Genomic DNA, 19,441 nt, shown 5'->3' with positions numbered 1-19,441 from the left:
TATTATTGTTGTTGTTGTTGTTGTTGTTGTTGTTGTTATTTAAATTTTATTTTATTTTATTTTATTAAAATTCACTTTAAATTTTTACATTTTAGTTCAAGTTTAATTTTTAGCTCCGTTTTAGTAATTGAAAGTTTAATTTTTCATGTAATATTTCAACTTTATTTCAGTTACCAATTTGAAAGCTGAAAACAGCACTGCCCATAATTTCCATAGCCTCCGTGCTCATGATTTCACTCTCTTTTCTAGGTGGTGTGGGAATGATGTGCCCCCTCAGTGAGCAGGGGAAGCAGCTGGCCGTGCAGGTGTGCAACATTTTGGGAATGGACGTCTGCGGAATCGACCTGCTGCAGCTAAATGACGGTTCCTTCGTGGTGTGCGAGGCCAACGCCAACGTTGGCTTTATCGCGTTCGACCAGGCTTGCGGGATGGACGTGGCGGGCATCGTGGCCGACTACGCCCTCTCGCTCCTGCCGAGCCGCCTCAGCAGGAAGATGTCGCTGCTCTCGGTGGTCTCCAGCACCAGCGAAACCAGCAGCGAACCCGAGGTGTGTATCCAGACCGAGGTGATCATCCCCACAGAGGTGTGTATTCCCAATGAGATCTGCCCACCCGGCGCCACAACCTGTGCTATCACCGACGCCGTCTCCACCATGAGCACAAGCTCCACCTCTAGCGAGAGCGAAGCGGATCTAACCGAAACGGGGCCCGCCCCCGTCACCGCAGATCCCGCCTACAATATCAACTCCCTTCTCGCGAGTGAGATAAAACTGTTGACTGAGTGAGCTGGAATTACAGCCACAAACACACTTGCACACACACAAACACACACATACACATCAAAGAGCGAAACATACTGAAGTGGACATTATACGTACAGATGCACATGTGTAATCATACTAACCCTCCCTGTAAACCCCCATCTGAGGCTGCTCCCCTGATGTTTCTTCTCCATTGACAGACTATAGAGTTATACAAGTGTACAGTGCAGTCGGAAGTGCACTAGATAGTGTACACTCCAGCCTGGCTGTAGCGCACCAGCTTAATATGCGTTTGCCACTGTAATTTGAGGGTGCATGCACTGTAGAGTGGTTTTCCAAATGTAACCTTTCAGCTCCCATCAACTGGATTCTGATGTACATACTGTGGGTTAGGGTACACATATACTGACATACACTTGAGGACATATTAAAGTCTGTATTATAGAGAGAGAATGAATGCATTTTGTCTGTTACAAACCTTGTGGTAAAGCCTGGCTGAAAGTATAATGCATTGCATGCGTGGGGTGAGAATGAGGAAACCGAACGGACCTAAATTTCAACTGCCCACCAGGATACAAAGGCACATACCTCCCTGCCCTCAAAAAGCCCACACAGACAGACACATAGAGGGACAGCAAGAACAAAAACTGGAAAGCTGTGAATATTCTCATCCATCCCAACTCTTTTAAAAGCATGAATGAGTACGAGTTATTTTAGTCTGTTGCGGTGGCTGCCTGTAGTAAATGAATTACTGCTGATCAGACGAGCGTAAAGGTTTCATTTGCTTTGCCTGTGTCGGTAAAATTGAATGACTGATGTGGGACCCGTTTTGAATTACCTTCCTTAATGTGTAGTAAGCGAGGATTCGGCACGTAGGAACTTAATTCTCACAGGCATCTTCTGTGAATGAGGCGGCCATTTTAGAAATCCACCATTTTGAACTGGTTAAAGCACTCTGTTTATGGATCAATAGTATGGAAGACTAGTATATACTTTAAAACTGAGCTTCTTTTTCCAATGTTGTCTATTCAAATCTGCTAATGACCACATGCCAGTCTGCATGTCTGCCACCCCGAAAGCAATTCCCCACGTATTAGAGGCTGAACAGTGAGTTGCATAGAAGTAAAGCAAGTAGACTTTTAAATACTAATGTTTTTACCACAAGGGCTGAACGTTTTGCCAACACTAAGCGCTGACGATGAATAAGCTATTTGTCTTCAACGATTTGTTTGTACCGAAATACTGCAACAATAAAACTGAAGTGTCAACTCAGATCGGTGCTACAGCTGCTCTTAATTCAGCCCAGTGGTCTAATGGCCAATGAAAGAAAACCAGGAATTGTATTGATTTTACATTTATTCGTCGCACTCAAACTTATATCTGTGCACCATGCATTTCTCACAAGTCTAATTCTTTTATTCAAAGTTGGAGTTCACTTCCAGAACAAAAATTACAGATAATGTTCTCGCTCCCTTGTCATCTGAGATGCTTGTGTTTCTTCAGTTGATAAGAAATTGTTTCTTGAGGGGAAAAAAAAAAAAATTTCAATGTAGTAGAGTTCAATGGTCCCCCCAAGTTTGAACTTCCAAATGCAGTTTCAAATGGCTCTACACGATCCCAGCCGAGGAAGAAGGGTCTTATCTAGCAAAACAATCGGTCATTTTCGAAACAAAAGGACAATTTATATAGGTTTTAACCTCAAACGCTCGTTTGTCTAGGTCTGCATTAAGTGTTTTTTTTTTTTTTTTTTTTGTTTTTTTTTCTCTCCCTGGGTCAATACAGTTGGGGTATATCGAAAAACTCCCGTTTCGTTTTCTTCCCCAACTTCAAAATCAGAAGTACCGACCCAGTGTTTACAAAGTGAACATGCAAAGAACATCAAAAGCCCTTTACCCAAAAAGGCTGAAACAGCGATGTAGGATGATTTTGACATTGAAGAAGAAAACGAGACGAGAGTTTTTCAACCCTAACTGTATTAACCCCGATTACACAGACGAGCATTTGAGGTTAAAAAGTATAGAAATTGTCAAAAAAAGACAGATCGTTTTGCTAGATAAGACCCTTCTTCCTTGGCTGGGATTGTTTAGAGCCATTTGAAGCTGCATTTAAACTGCATTTTGGAATTTCAAACTTGAGGGCACCATAGACGTCCACTATAAGGAGAGAAATCCTGATTTCTCAAGAAACATAATTTCTTATCGACTGAAGAAAGAAAGACACGAACATCTTAGATGACAAGGGAGTGAGTAAATTATCTGTAGTTTTTTTGCTCTCGAAGTGAACTTCTCGTTTAAGCGACTCCGTAAAAACGTCCCTTTTTTCGATCTGGTAGTGTCTCAAATTCCTAATTTCAGCACATTCGCGTAATGAAATTCACATCGAGTCTTAAGAATTGCCTACAGCAGCAAAAGTGGACCAAGCTCACAATTCAAACCAGCTCAGAATGGTTTACAATGTTAGACGTCATAGAGTTTAGATCAATTACATGTGAGTTCGGATTTAGATGAAATAGTTTACATTAAGATGCAATATAGATTTGAAATTTCGAGTCGACTCAGGGAAGCAGCCTTGATCAAATTCCTCTCCTTGGAAACACATTCATGCTAGACAAGTCCTGCCTATGTGTAACAATAAACAAAAGGACAAAGCGTTATAAAATATTAAGAAATAGATGCTGTGAGACCTGATGGTTACATGCACTCTTTTCTTGTTTGTTTTATAATATTTAGTGTTCTGTTGTCTTGTTTTCCTAATTTATAATTCTTTTTTTTTCTGAGAAAAAGATAAAACTGGGTTCTATGCGATAATCTTGCTTGGGAAAGATTGAAGCGTGACGAAGGGTTTTGGTGTGAGTTTGACCGAACAGCCGTTGACCACCTGAGACGCGCACACACTCTTCTCACCACCCCCTCTCAAGCGTTGTGATTTGCTGTCTTGTGTGTGTGATGTGTTCCATCATTTCATGCAACCAGAGACTTGCACCCTCCACCTCTTCCCACGCAAGAACAAGTGTCCCTGTAAACTCTGACACTTTTCGGTGTTTGCGATAACGCACCATATGGTTGTCGAACTCTTACAAGCTCTGCCTCCACTAGGACACAACAGGACGTTTCTTCTCCCCTTATGTTAAGTATCAAACCTGTGTGACTCCAAATTTTAATGCAAATTCAGAATGGAGAGGTCAAACTCCCATGATGGCATCTCAACTGAGAGCTAAAATCTGCCAGTGGAAAACATTGTCTATATGAAGTATTGCTCAGTCTGATTGATAAGGTACCACTATACCCCGCTGACTTGTGCAAGTTGGTAATTAACTTAGCGTCACATAACTAAAAATGAAAAAACAACAGTTGCTGCTAATGAACACTTAGCTCTCTGGTATGGAAAAGGGAAATGTTTTGAGACTCCATGTGTTCATTTCATTGCCTATTTTTTTTCTTTTTTTAGTGGGAACCTAAATGCCAAAAACCAAGCAATGTTGTATAATTTAAAACAAGAAATTACTAGTGATAGAACGCTAACATTGATGTTATGTGTTATTACGTAATAATACCAATAATACCAATAAAGACATTTTAAAAATGTCCAGAACATCAAACTGTGTCAGCTTGGTCTATTTATCTCACATTGCAGTTGAAGGGCATTTTTTATTTTTTTATTTTTTAACTGATCTTTTACAAGATTGTTGCTAAAGGTGTGGTCACATGTACTGTTGTTTGGTGATTTTCAAGGGCAAAATCTTTTTTTTTTTTTTTTTTTTTTTTTTTGGAATTTTGTGTGAGGGTGAAATATTAACCCGTGCAGATTTTGCAACAGATTTTACTCCGTTGACCAATAGAAAGCTGCCTGGTTTTAAAGTAACTGGTGTGAGAGCTGTGCTTCATACATCACTATTTAACTAGACAATGGAACTTTTTTGCCCATGAAATTTCGCAAATGTGACCGCACCTTAAAAGAGAAGTTCACTTCAGAACAAAAATGTACGGATAATTTACTCACCCCCTTGTCATCCAAGATGTTAATGTCTTTCGTAAAGAAATTGTTTTTTGAGGAAAACATTTTAGGATTAGTCCATATAGTGGACCTCTATGGTGCCTGTGAGTTTGAACTTACAAAATACAGTTTAAATGCAGCTTCAAAGAGCTCTAAACGATCCCAGCTGAGGAATAAGGGTCTTATCTAGTGAAACGATCGGTCATTTTCTAAAAAGAAAAATTAAAATTGATATACTTTTGAACCTGAAGTGCTTGTCTTGTCTAGCTCTGCGTGTACTCTGTGTATTCCGGTTCAAGACAGTTAGGGTATGTCGAAAAACTCCCATCTCATTTTCTCCTCTAACTTCGATGTAGGACGATTTTAATGTTGGATATATATTGTAGTTTATTTTTTTTTTTTTTTTTAGAAATTACCTGATCGTTTTGCTAGTTAAGACCCTTCTTCCTCGACTGGGATCGTTTAGAGCCCTTCAAGGCTGCATTTAAATTGCATTTTGGAAGTTCAAATTTGCGGGCACCATGGAAGTCCACTCTATGAAGAGAAGTCCTGAAATATTTTCCTCAAAAAACTTAATTTCTTCATGACTGAAGAAAGAAAGATGTGAACATCTTGGGCGACAAGGGAGGTGAGTAAATTATCTGTAAATTTTTGTTCGGGAAGTGAACTTCTCCATTAGTTATACATCAATACCTCCTAAAGGGGACATCAGATGCAAAATTCACTTTTACATGGTGTTTGCATATAAATATGTCTTGGAAGTATGTGGACACAACCCTACAATGATAAAAATCCATTCACTTCTTTTTTTTTTTACTTCTTTCTCCCTAAAACCTAAAAGTCCCAATTATCAAGCTGTTTTGATTTTCTGAGCATTATGATGTCATACTGCTCAGGCCCCGCCCATGACAGCTGCTGGACTGTCCCGTATTGGCACATTTTTGCCCTCAGCCAGTTGTACGCTGTCCGCCATTTTCTCCGTGCTCGAACAGCTGTAGCAACAACAATAGAGGTCTGATCAGTGTTTGGGCTACAGAGAGCGGACGGCTCTGTATGCTTTCAAATTGATCTCACTGTACTTTAATGTCTCACACCGATCAGTCTGCGCAGCAACCCCTTTAAATTGAACACAACTACTGCCTCGTAAGCAATGCAGGCGTTTTGTAGTTGGATGTAAAAGACATTAGAGCCACTGAGGACACAGTCGATTAGTTAGATTTTGATAGTAATGCACCACCAAATACACAAGAAACTGAAGAAAGGGGAGGGGTGAGCAGTAGCTCATTATCATTTAAAGAGACATGCACCGAAACGGGTCGCTGTGAACAGAGCTGTTTTTGACGAGGTAAAAAGGGTGTTGACACACCAAGCCGACGGCTGGCCATTGGTTAACATTGGGCAGCATCTGTCAGGTGTGTTCCACACATCGGCTCTCGTCGGTGGGGGTTTGTCCAACTCAACATGAGTAAAAACTCTGATCGGATGCTCAGTTCAGTGAACGAGTCAGTGCTGTAGAATTAAAGCGAAAGTGATGAAAACATAAGCAAATGAAGCAGGACAAACATAAGACTGTTCCAATGCTACATGATCTTACCCAAGCATTACAATGTGAATATTTTCATTACAACGAGCTGCTAAAAATGAATAAAGTTATCAACATAACTGATATTCAAAATGGTAAGCTTGCGCTGCTTTGTTTACCTTTCGTATATCTGCGTATAGCTCGTATATCCTTGTTTCAGTTTCTCCTTTTGAATCACGAATATATGTGACCCTGGACCGCAAAACCAGTCATAAGGGTCAATTTTCTGAAACTGAGATAACTGGATATTAGCTGGATAAATAAGCTTTCCATTGATGTATGGTTTGTTAGGACAAGATTTTGCTGAGATATGATTACTTGAAACTCTGGAATCTGAGGGTGCAAAAAAAAAAAAATCAAAATATTGAGAAAATCACCTCTAAAGTTGTCTAAATGAAGCTATTAGCAATGCATATTACCAATCAAAAAGTTTTGATATATTTACGGTAGGAAATTTACAAAATATCTTCATGGAAACATGACCTTTACTTAATATCTTAATGATTTTTGGCATAAAAGAAAAATAAATAATTTTGACCCCCACAATGTATTTTTGGCTATTGCTACAAATATAACCGTGCTACTTATGACTGGTTTTATGGTCCAGGGTAACACATACTATTGATTGCTGGTGATATAGACAGCTAATTCCTCTCACACAGGTGCATAATGCCATTCACACAGAACACGTTTTTCCATTCCAATGTGCTACTTTTCCATTGTTTTTCTATGTAAACGCATTTGACGGAAGTGCATGACCGTTATGCTCGCGTCTTGCATCTTTTGCAGCACCACGCACGAGCACCACAGTTTTAAAACACTGTGTGAAGTTAAAAGAATTTAAACTTTTACACTCGGAACTCGGAGGCGAGGCGAGCATTGCAAGCATCTGTTTACAGTGTTGGGGGTAACGTATTACAAGTAATGCAAGTTATGTAATATTATTATTTTTTTCCAAGTAACTAGTAAAGTACCTCATTACTTTTTAATTGACAAGAAAATATCTGAGTTACTTTTCCCCCCATTTATTGATTAAAAGCTCTCTTTTCCCCATTTTGAGAGAAATCGGGAGTAAGATGTTAGTTCTAGAATAAATGTGAACATGCATTAATTCATCTCACTCACAAAAAACTGATTCAGTATTCCTCAAAATGAATAAAAACAGTGAAATTCAACTCAGAATATGACACAAACCTGCAATAATTAAATATGTTAAATAATACAAATATCCTTTATGCATCTGATACCATTTTATTAACCAATGTCTTTGTTGCCGACCTTCGATGATCCAATTTAACTTTGGTTAAATTGGATCTATGGTTGCTTTAGTAAGCAAAAATGACTCAAGATAATCTAACATTTGTTTTCCTTTTTTTATTGCTGAAGAGTTGACATTTTTTCTTCTGAAGTCTACTGTATAGACGTGAATTTACTTTTTTCAAAGCCTGAGGCTTTTGGTGTGAAAAGGCTTTTACATTTGCCAAAAATAGAACTTTTTATATTAAAAACAAACAAGCAAGCCCTGCCCAGATTTAAAAAGTAACTCAAAAGTAAAGTAATGCATTACTTTCCATAAAAAGTAACAAAGTAACGTAATTAGTTACTTTTTTAGGGAGTAACTCAATATTGTAATGCATTACTTTTAAAAGTAACTTTCCCCAACACTGTTTGTTTACAGTAACAATTTGGTATGACAACTGTTTTATTTGACAGCAACATGGTGGAGGAGGCGCTCATATTGGCTGTGTCCGAATTCTCTGAATTATATAACATTTCTTGAAGCAATTATCGTAAGTTGTTCCTTAAAAAACAGCTTGGGGAGAAATATCTCTGTCACTGAATATTGTCATTATTGCATCATGTCTCAAAAGCGCGTCTCGAGACTGTTGCGTTCTCTGTGCTTTTTTAAAAAACATTCCTGAGGATCTTGCGATTTTAGATGCAAAGATGCTTTCTGTGTGAATGGCCACTTATTTTGCAGTCGGCTGTAGTGTGTGTGGTGTTCGAGTGCTGCTTTTTGGTTCAGGCGCTGCCGACGCAAGGCAACAACAGCGTTGGCTTTTGTCGCCACTAGCACTTTCAAGTCGGCTTGGTGTGTCACTGCCTTTTTTACAACTACTGAGAAATTTTACCCCAAGTATGTTGCAGACATTTCAAAAAGACCCTAAAGAATCATACCAACTTGTGGAAAGTAAGCATCCAATGTCCCCATTGATTGCACAAATGAATGAATATGAGCACTGTACAGTGTAAAGGCACTGTTTGAATGTTGTTGTGTTGTGTTTTTTGTTATGCATTTTGATTCTATGTTTTTTGGAGGTTTGTGGTGTGTAGGTTAGTGGCCGGGTCTCATTCCAAGTGTTTTTCAGCATGTTGTAGTAGATTATGGATTGACTCTCTCAGTCTGTTTTGTTCACTTAACCCCTGGATCAACATCTCAGCCTTCTTCCCATACTCCAATGCCTATATACACAAACAAAAAACACAAAAGGAATATATACCAAAAACTATAGTTTCCAAACAATATCACCTATCTAACATGATAGTGTGACAAGCAGTTTAATTTCGGGAGTACAGTGTAGTTTGATGAATAATGGGATTTTAACAATTTGATATAAGAGCTGAGAAGCTGTGCTAAATCAGGGAGTTTTATTGTGGTTTGATATGAGAGCTGGGAGGTTGAACAAGTTGCGATAAGAACTGAGGATTTAAGTCGTAGTGCGAGATGTAGGAGAAATCCTGAAGGAGAATCCCATTACAACCAGAATAGCAGTGGAACGGTCTGCCTGTCAATTTTCATCACGGCTTTAGTCTTTAGCGCTAATCTGCACTTAAGTCAAAAGAACTTATGCATGTTCAAATCACAACATCTATTGGAGTCGAAAGCACTTTCAGTTTAATTAGACATTTGGTTACGGTTTGTTTTGTTTGTATGATTTGGTTACGCAGTGCGCTGGTGAGGAGATTCAAAGTGTTGAATTCAGGAACTCATCATGTGATGTTTCCAAATGGAATATTTCATTAGTGAATCTTTATTGTTTACCTTGGTGTAGTTGTTGCATAGCAGCCACAGCATAGCCAGAGAATGAGCCAACATGGCTGACTGGTCAGGGCGAGGCTTCACACACTGTTCCTCAAACTCTAAGATACATCTCAACATCTGATCAGCCTCCATACACTGGGCCTCATCTACAAACAAAAGAGAGGAAGATCAATGTCAGCTATAATAGTCACAGGCGAGTGAAGCAGTTTGATTCTGAGAAACCAGATCTATCTGTGAAAGAGGCCGAATGATGGATTCTGTTGAATAGTCTCTAGGAGATTTCTAGTGTTTTGAAACATATCCCGTATAGAGAGTTGCTCCCATCTGACATTGTTTGCCAGGCTGATAAATCAGACAATATTTGACCACTTTGAGATTATCTGAATCAGCTGATAACCATGCTAGCTTAGTCCATTAGGAGAAGCATTAAAGGAGAAGTCCATTTCCAGAACAAAAATGTACAGATAATATACTCACCCCCTTGTCATCCAAGATGTTCATGTCTTTTTTTCTTCAGCCATAAAGAAATTATGTTTTTTGAAGAAAGCATTTTAGGATTTTTTTCCATATAATGGACTGATATGGTGCCCTGATTTTGAACTTCCAAAATGCAGTTTAAATGCAGCTTCAAATGATCCCAGCCGAGAAAGAAGGGTCTTATCTAGTGAAACAATTGGTTATTTTCATTTGAAAAATACAATTTAAATACTTTATAATCTCAAATGCTCGTCTTGCTTTCTCTGAACTCTGTGTATTCTGGTTCAAGACAGTTAGGGTATGTCGAAAAACTCCAATCGTATTTTCTCCCTCAACTTCAAAAATCATTTCAAAATCATCCTACATCGCTGCAGAAGTACCGACCCAGTCTTTGCGAAGCGAACAGGCAAAGAAGATTAAACACCTTTAACAAAAAAGGTAAAACCGCGATATAAGATGATTTTGAAGTTGAGGGAGAACATGAGATGGGGATTTCTTGGACATACCCTAACTGTCATGAACAGGAAAAAAAAACAGTTCAGGCAGAGTGAGACAAGACGAGCATTTGACATTAAAAAATATTTAAACTGTATTATTTTTAATGAAAAAAAAAACGATCGTTTGGCTAGATAAGACCCTTCTTCCTCGGCTGGGGTCGTTTACAACCGCATTTGGGATCTTTTGAAGCCGCATTTAAACTGTATTCTGAAAGTTCAAAATTATTATAGTCCATTATATGGAAAAAAATCCTGAAATGTTTTCCTCAAAAAACATAATTTCTTTACGGCTGAAGAAAGACATGAACATCTTGGATGACAAGGGGTGAGTACATTATCTGTCAGTTTTTGTTCTGGAAGTGAACTTCTCCTTTAACACTCGCTCATGCCGGTTCAGAAATCTACCAACAACTAGTCTATGGATAATTCATTTAAATTTTACTGCATAAAATGTTTAATCGTATTAAAACTACTGTACAGAAGCCTAGTCAGTGAGATTTTTTTAATAGAAATGAATACTTTCATTCAGTAAGGATGCATTTAACAGATACAAAAGTGACGTAAAGACATTTATAATGAAAAAAATAATAAATAATAATTTATTTATCAAAGAATCCTGGAAAAAAAAAGTATCAGGGTTTCCAGAAAAACAGCCGTTTTTAACATTGATAATGAGAAATGTTTCTTGACCAGCAAATCAGTATATTAGAATGATTTCTGAAGGATCACTGAAGACTGGAGTAATGATGCTGAAATTATTAGTTTATTTTACTTTCCTACATTAAAGTTCACAATGAACAATGGTATTTTTTTTTAAATAAATTAGCATTACATTGATTTAACATTAAATGTATTCATTTATAAACAACATAAAAACAATTATGCTTATTATATCTAGCATTACTAAACAGTAGCAAATTAGCTGCTTGACTGAACAGTGAGCATAGTTTGATGCAAGTCCCCACTGACACGAGATGACTGTCTGCTCTACAGAGCCAAAAGGATAAAACTGTGGCTAGTCTGTGTCCCTGATTGATACCAGGTCATGCTTGTTGTTGTAGCTCTGTGCAGTCGCATCCACCAGGACATGCAGAGCAAGGCTGGCTGAGCTGTTTCCTGCTATAGGGAGTCATCTGGTCAGAAGTTATAATATGATGTGGCTGGCCAGAGGGCGGAACCGGCGCCAGTCTACTGACCTCGGGTCAGTCAGTATGAAGCCATAAAGCAGGAAGGATCAAGCGTACTGACCACTGACCAGCCAGCCACGTCACTAGAAGACTTAGCCAAAACACCCACTGAGGTTAATAGGCTTAGAGAGAGAACTAGGGCAGGAGCGCCGCACGTCCTCGCGGCCGTGTCATGTTTGATCTTAGTTATCAGTGGAACAAACTAGGTTTTGCTCTAGGACACAGCCTCATGGCTCTAAAAATAACCCCGGCCTCATACAAACGACATACAATACACAAACACACTGGTACAGGCAGCTATGAAAGTTTATAAAGACTTAAATCCACGCTATACAGATTGTTCATAATAATAAACAAATATCAATTACATATTATTATATTTTTTACACATAATACACATTAATTTATTCATATCAATTATAATGACAATAAAAATGCTTATACTTTATCTCTCTCTCTCTCTCAAAGCTACGGATCATCTTCCTTCCTTTGACTTGATTTGGTGCTATGGTGGAGCTTTGTACGAGGTTTTTGAAAACAACTTGGTCTTTGCCCCCATTTTTCTTTAAGTTTCTGTTATTTTTCCTTTTTTTCTATTTTTTTTTTCTAACTTGATTGTCTGGATAATGTGTTAATATTTGTAATAAAGTTTTGTTGAAAATCAAAATCTCTCTCTCTTTCTCTCTATAGACTACTAGTCAAAAGTTTCTGAACAGTAAGATTTTGAATGTTTTTTTTTTTAAAGAAGTCTCTTCTGCTCACCAAGCCTGCTTTTATTTAATCCAAAATAGAGCAAAAACAGTAAAATTTTGAAATATTTTTTACTATTTAAAATAACTGTTTTCTATTTTAATATATTTTAAAATGTAATTTATTTCTGTGATTTCAAAGCTGAATTTTTTAGCATCAGTACTCCAGTCACATGATCCTTCAGATATCATTCTAATATGCTGATTTCCTACTCAAAATCATTTTTTTTATTATTATTTATTATTATTATGTTGAAAACAGCTGAGTAGATTTTTTTCAGGTTTCTTTGATGAATAGAAAGTTCAGAAGAACAGCATTTATTTTAACATTACAATTGTCTTTATCATATCATGTTAAAAGTATTAATTTCTATAATTTATTTACAAAAAAAAAAAAAAAAATATATATATATATATATATATATATATATATATATATATATATATATACACACATACTGACTCCGAGCTTTTGATAATAATAATAATAATAATAAATGTTTCATGAACAGCACATTAGCATATTAGAATGATTTCTGAAGGATCATGTGACAATTAGCTTTGATCACAGGAATAAATTACATTTCAAAATATATTCAAATAGACAACAGTTTTTTTGAATAGTAAAAATATTTCAAAATGTTACTTTTTTTTGCTGTACTTTAGATCAAATAAATGCAGGCTTGGTGAGCAGAAGAGACTTCTTTAAAAACATTACAAGTCTTACTGTTCAAAAACTTTTGACTGGTAGTGTATATATACACAAACCATCTTTGAAATGAATGATTTCCGAAAAAGACAAATCATGCCAGCTTGTTTAACAGAAGCATCTGTAACTTTAACAGCCCAATTGTTTGGTGTTTTAGGAACAACAGTCTTTATGACTATGGCTGCTTACACAAAGCATAGCAAGACTTTAGTAGAGAAGAAGAACAGTGGGCTGAAATAGAAAGTGAATGATACAACACTAAGACTGTGTCCAAACAGAGAACTACTTCTGTAAAGTGACAGCAAACACCAAGACATTGTTTCCGCAAACACCGACCACAGAGAAATTCACTAGTGCTAAAATGCAAAAAATATGCTCTCATGGTCATAAAACCTAGACAGTTGGAGCACCAGGAAGAATTTGAACATCTGCCCTGGCCATGACCCTGACCTGAATATTATCAAAACACTGAGGACAGTTTGAAGAGAACAGTGAGAAGCTGATTCCCTACAAGACTTCATTTATTAAATACTACTGCAATTTAATTAAAATTAAAAACTGTGTTCTATTTGAAGGTTTTCTAAATCTAATTCATTACAGTGAACAGATCTTTCTGTTGGTTTAAATGTTTAAAACAGATGTGCTGCTTAGTATTTTGGTGAAACAGTGATACATTTTTTCAGACTTCTTTGATGAACAGAAAAACCCCCAGCATCTATTTGACAAAAATCTTTTGTAATATTATAAATGTTACTATAAGTGACCAATTTAATGCATCTTTGGACAATAAAAGTATTAATTTCTTTAAAAAAACAAACAAACAAAAAACACTGATCTCAAACTTTTGATAAGTATAATAAAGAGGTCATAAACTGAGAAACCAAAATTCCCTTGATCTTTTGACATATAAGAGGTCATTGTACTATAAAAACATCCTGTAAGTTTCAGAACTCGAAACTTTATTGTTAGTCTAAAAATAGCTTATACTGAAGCCAATCTGCCACAATGACAGGTTGTGGAATGTACCACTTTATGACGCAATAGTGTGGCTAGACCACACCTCCACAGAAGAAGATCTGAACACCTGCTTCTACATCACTGCCTGTTTAGTCCCGTCCACCAATTTGCGCATGTAATGTAATAATGAGAGAGGCAAACACAGCTCTACGCAGAAACCAAAAGATAAACAAGACTCAAATGACAAGAAGACACTGTGCAGTGCCAAGCTGTCTCTGCATTGCCTTCCTTCTGATAACACATTAGGAAAGAGTGTATGAACTTCATTTTACAGCAGATTTGTTTACAAACAAGGTACAATTAGATGCAGGATTTTCAGAAATACTGAAACTAAAAGACAATGCTGTGCCGAATATATTGAATCCAAAGTGTGAATAACTGTTTTTATTATGTGGTCACTATTGTTATTTATGCATCCATCTATGAAGGATGTAGGCTGTCAAACATACAACTGTCAGCCAATCATAGCAGTAGGCGTTTACTTCCGAGTCTCAATCCACCTCCTCTATTCAAACAGAGCATTCCGATGAGGGGGGCCAAAACAAGGACAGAAAATAGCTTATTAGTTCTAAATTATGTTTTTTGATGTACAAATCTTTTTAACATTATAAGCAGACCTCAGAGAACAGTACAATATAAAAACAGGCAGTTCATGACCCCTTTAAAGGAGAAGTTCACTTCCAGAAATTTTTCACCCCCTTGTCATCCAAGATGTTCATGTCTTTCTTTCTTCAGTCAATAAGAAATTATGTTTCTTGAGGAAAACATTTCAGGAATTATCTCCATATAGTGGACTTCAATGGTGTCCCCAAGTTTGAAGTTCTAAAATGCAGTTTAAATGCAGTTTCAGATGGCTCGAAATGAACCCAGCCGAGGAAGAAGGGTTTTTTTTAACCTCAAACGCTCATCTTGTCAATGTCTGCATAAACTCTGTTTTTTCCGGGTAAATGCAGATAGGGTATGTAGAAAAATCCAAACTTCAAAATGTCCTACATTGCTGCAGAAGTACTGACCCAGTGTTTACAAAGTAAACATGCAAAGAAGATCAAACGCCCTTTACAAAAAAAGGTAAAACAACGAAGCAGGCCAATTTTGAAGTTGAAGAATAAAACGAGATATGAGTTTTACAACATATCTTAACTGTACTGACCTGGATTCCACGGAGTATGCATGCACATTGCAGAGACAAGACAAGACAAGCATTTGAGGTATATAAATTGTCAATTTGTTTCTCTAGATAAGACCCTTCTTCCTCGGCTGGGATCGTTAGAGCCATCTGAAGCTGCATTTAAACTGCATTTTGGAAGTTTAAACTTGGGGGCACCACTGAATCCACTATAAAGAGGTGTCTCCTCAGAAAACATTATTTCTTATCGACTGAAGAAAGAAAGACATGAACATCTTGGATGACAAGGGGGTGAGTAAATTATCTGTAAATTTTTGTTCAGGAAGTGAGCTTCTCCTTTAATATATCACTAAAAATGTATTATGCTAATTAGATGAATAATGGTTTGGATGAATAGTGTAGGTTCGCTGTCTTTATGCCACTTACCAAAACACTCCTTTGGTTGAGTGCCGCTCTGACTGATACCATCCATCAGCTTACACAAGTAAGCGTGCCATGAATTCGCCACCTGTACACACACGCACGTAGTGTGATGAGAGACATTTCACAGAGACAGATCAGTCTCAATGTGTGCTGTTGGTGGGTGTGCCTACCTCTGTGTAGAGTGAAAGGGCAACGTCAGGCTTGTTTTGCTTCAGAAACACATCAGCCATTAGGAAATATCCTCCAGACGTCACAGTACTAGCCAAACCAAACATCTCACTGGCATAGTACACCTATAAAAAAAAAAGTACAGTTAAATCACATAAACAAATGATAAAAAATTGACATCAAATAGTTACAATTATTATTGCCAGTATGTCACAACTGACCAATCAGAATGATATATATAACCTCACAAACATGCATTAGCAATAAGTCATAGCAGATAATTATGTACATGCAATACAATGACAGTGTCCCACACGTTTTAGGACTTACGTCATTGGCAAAGTGAGTAAGAGCAGATGCGTATTTTCCCATGGCAGTGTGCAGACGGCCCAGGGTTCTGTGTAGCTGATGAAGGACAGTGTTACTGCAGCCTGGTGTTTTCATTACTGTCCACTCGGCCTTAGACAGATACTCATGTGCCTGGGAGAGAGAACCTAAACCTAAACACACAAAAACACACGTTATGAACAAAGGGTTCTTGATGCCTCTTGAGTTTAAGTAAACCTGGCAAATAGATGGTCTGTCTACTCAATACAACCATCTTTGATGTTTTTGTTGGAATAGACATCCAATGTTTTACATTCATGCCTGTTTTGCTCATCAGTTAAACAGAAGCTGAAAGCAGTCACTGTGAATTCTCAGAATACAAAGCATCCCATCTATCCATATAGACAGAAGGTTAATTATTAGGGGTGTGTTTCAATCCGCTCCCTAGTTCAACAGTGCACTGCCCAGGGAGTTGGCCTTTAATAGGGCGGTATCATCAAAATTTCATGTTCACTCCCTAGAAATTTACTAAATCCACCATAAAATCCAGTGAGCATCAGCTGCTTACTATATTAATTTGCTGTCTGCTTCTTATTATGTTTGCACATTACCTGTTTTCCAAAAAAAAACACAGGACAAGCATTTTTTTTAAAAGCTGTTATGTAAATACGCTATATGCGTTATACAGTGAGGTTGTTTATTAATACCAAAAGTGCTTTAATGCAGTTTCTCATCACAGAAACGGAGATGGAACAGTTTTCATTCAGACAGTACACATCTGCATGACTAGTCTGCCACATCCTGAATTACATAACAAGTGTCTCTGCTCTCAGTTCATGTCCAAGCACCGCCCTTGAGCCCACCAATAGACCGTCCCACAGGAAGTACACGGGGCTCTTTGCCAGCCTCAGTTTTTAGCAAACGTTTGTTTCCATTCTCTCCTGAAGTGGAAGTTATTGGCTGTCAGCCTCCAGAGAGGTTCAGACCGTGAAGTCTACCAATGGCTTTCAATAGAGAGATTTAAAATTAGTACAACACATGTACAGATGTGTTTTATGCATGTCTTACCTATATTAGCCTGTGCAAGCAGTAGATAAGCTGGTACCAGTTCGACAGCACAGGATCCGTACACCCGCATGGCCCAGCGTAGGAATAGGAGAGCGGCTGGTAAAACATCCTGGAACCTTTTCTTGGACACCCACCTTTGTGCCTCTAAATGAGCAATCTCTACTAGATGTTTCTAAAAGATGCAAACACAGACTAATTAGATATCTGCCCTGTGGGTATCCCATTTGCCCTAGTTTATGTGCTGAAGTACATACAAACCTGTTTCTTCAGTGTTTCTTTGTGGTGGCGGTCTCGGTCAGACTGCAGCGTGCCGAATAGTGCAGGTGTGTGGATAGATACCAGCAACGGACAGACTTTTTCATGAATACTGGTCCAGTCAGCCTGCTGGTGGTCAGAATTACTACACACACACACACACACACTTTTAGACAGACTTTTATTGTTTTTATACACCTACCTCTAAATACCAAACTCAAATAGAAACGCTAAGTAATTTTACAATTATAAAAGCTATTTAAGGTGGTTTTGTCAGATTTGGCTTATTTCTAGGTACAAATTTGTCCTTAATATTTGAGAAGGTACACGTGTACACATATATTTGTATTTGTGACCCTGGACCACAAAACCAGTCATAAGTAGCACGGGTATATTTGTAGCAGTAGGCTGTATGGATCAAAATTTTTATTTTTTATGTCAAAAATCATTATGATTTTAAGTAAAGACATGTTCCATGAAGAGATTTTGTAAATTTCCTACCGTAAATATATCAAAAATTAATTCTGATTAGTAATATGCATTGCTAAGAACGTCATTAGGTGATTATCTCAAAAAAAATATATATATTTTTTTATTTTTTGCACCCCCAGATTCCAGATTTTCAAATAGTTGTGTCTCGGCCAAATATTGTCCTATTCTAACAAACCATACATCAATGGAAGCTTATCTATTCAGCTTTCAGATGTATAAATCTCTATTCTTGTGACTGGATTTGTGGTCCAGGGTCACATACTGAAAATATTCTCTGTCCCTTTGCCCTACACCTACCACTCATACAAAACTTTCTGCATTTAAAAAAAATTAAAACACCATTTGGTATATTTTAAGCCATTTGGTTTATGAGGACACAGGAAGTACCCTCATAAACCATGTTCACAGTGTAATATCTGTGTCATTATATACATTTGAGTCCTCATGAACCATATAACCCCCCCGCCAACACACAACGCGTTTCAACTTGTTACACAATCTCCTTTTGTTAAACAGACACATAATAACGCAAGCCATACAGGTTCGAAACAACATGGCTGAGTAAATAAAGACAGTATTTTCATATTTAATTTAACTATCGCTTTAAAAGCTGCCCGTCAAAGAGCATTCTGTTTCTGTCCAAGTTATAAGATAGATATATATTTGCATGTTGCCACTGTGAGAGCGTCGACGGTTGTGGGGATTGTGGCGTCGCGTCTTTAAAAACAGCAAGCGAAAACTCCACGCATACACACAAAACACATACATTTTCCAGTCATATTTCTTTCTCTTTTTTTCCTGGTTGGTTTTAAGCACGCATGGCTGGCTATTCTCTTCCCTCTGCACATAATTTCTCCTCCAGCTGTTTGAACTCGTTCAACCTTTCCATCTCTGCAGCAACGCGGCCAAGAAGAATGTGAGCACGACATGTGCGTCTATACTGCCACCTGCTGTCTGTCCGCGCAATTACACGATGGAACATTACGTACTAGTTTAAAGGCCGGAACACAAGGCTCGGTTGGTTAATATAAAAGCAAAAACACATAACTGAATAACCCGAAGGCTCCAGACTCACCAGTAAAATGTGACCAGGCATTTTGTGCACTGAAGTTTTGCAGGCCTCTGGCAAAGTTCGCACAGCTTCTTCACTCCTTTAGGATTTGCTAACGGGTTAATAGCGGCCGACATCCTAAATAAATGCACTCGCAGCTGTTTCAGCCTCCAAAATGTGATTAAATTAATACAAAAACGTTTATTTTCCTTTCTGGCCACAAGCTTCAACAGTTTTTCCACCTCACGCAATAATTCTTCCTTTCTGTCCTTTCTGAGTTAGTGTTTTTCAAAATGGTTCCCATGGAGACGACCTCGGGCCAGCTGACGAGGATTTGTCTTTCTTGGCTACGATTTGTTTTGTTTTTTTATATACACGTTTTATGGTTTTGTATTTTATAATAAAGTCATTATTGTACTTAAATAGATATTTTACATACTTATATCGCTAAAACGCTTAATTTGCAAAGTCTTATTGTCTCGAAATACAAGTAAAACAGGATCTGCGAGTTTACAG

At 37.6% G+C, this 19,441-nt stretch overlaps 2 protein-coding genes across 3 annotated transcripts in view; one reads left to right on the top strand and one right to left on the bottom strand.

Annotated features, from left to right (window-relative positions):
* rimkla (ribosomal modification protein rimK-like family member A) overlaps positions 1-4,359 on the top strand; it is an 18,463-nt gene extending 14,104 nt beyond the window's left edge. Inside the window, exon 5 of the mRNA XM_051117861.1 lies at positions 250-4,359. Coding sequence (XP_050973818.1) covers positions 250-785 — 536 coding nt within the window. The 3' untranslated portion in view covers positions 786-4,359. The remainder of the gene's footprint in view (positions 1-249) is intronic.
* Positions 1-19,441, bottom strand: part of zmynd12 (zinc finger, MYND-type containing 12) — a 26,874-nt gene extending 7,433 nt beyond the window's left edge. Inside the window, exons 1-8 of one of the 2 annotated variants that reach the window (XM_051117862.1) lie at positions 18,950-19,439; positions 17,386-17,527; positions 17,128-17,299; positions 16,063-16,232; positions 15,735-15,857; positions 15,568-15,649; positions 9,380-9,525; positions 8,434-8,799 (exon numbers count right to left, since the gene is read on the bottom strand). In XM_051117862.1, coding sequence (XP_050973819.1) covers positions 8,686-8,799; positions 9,380-9,525; positions 15,568-15,649; positions 15,735-15,857; positions 16,063-16,232; positions 17,128-17,299; positions 17,386-17,527; positions 18,950-19,062 — 1,062 coding nt within the window. In that variant the 5' untranslated portion in view covers positions 19,063-19,439 and the 3' untranslated portion in view covers positions 8,434-8,685. Of the gene's footprint in view, positions 1-8,433; positions 8,800-9,379; positions 9,526-15,567; positions 15,650-15,734; positions 15,858-16,062; positions 16,233-17,127; positions 17,300-17,385; positions 17,528-18,949 lie in introns of those variants that run through there. The other variant, XR_007828310.1, reaches the window with a different exon arrangement.

This window comes from Labeo rohita, chromosome 8 (genome assembly GCF_022985175.1).
Source record: "Labeo rohita strain BAU-BD-2019 chromosome 8, IGBB_LRoh.1.0, whole genome shotgun sequence".
NCBI lineage: Eukaryota > Metazoa > Chordata > Actinopteri > Cypriniformes > Cyprinidae > Labeo > Labeo rohita.
This window is presented reverse-complemented; position numbering and strand designations above follow the sequence as displayed.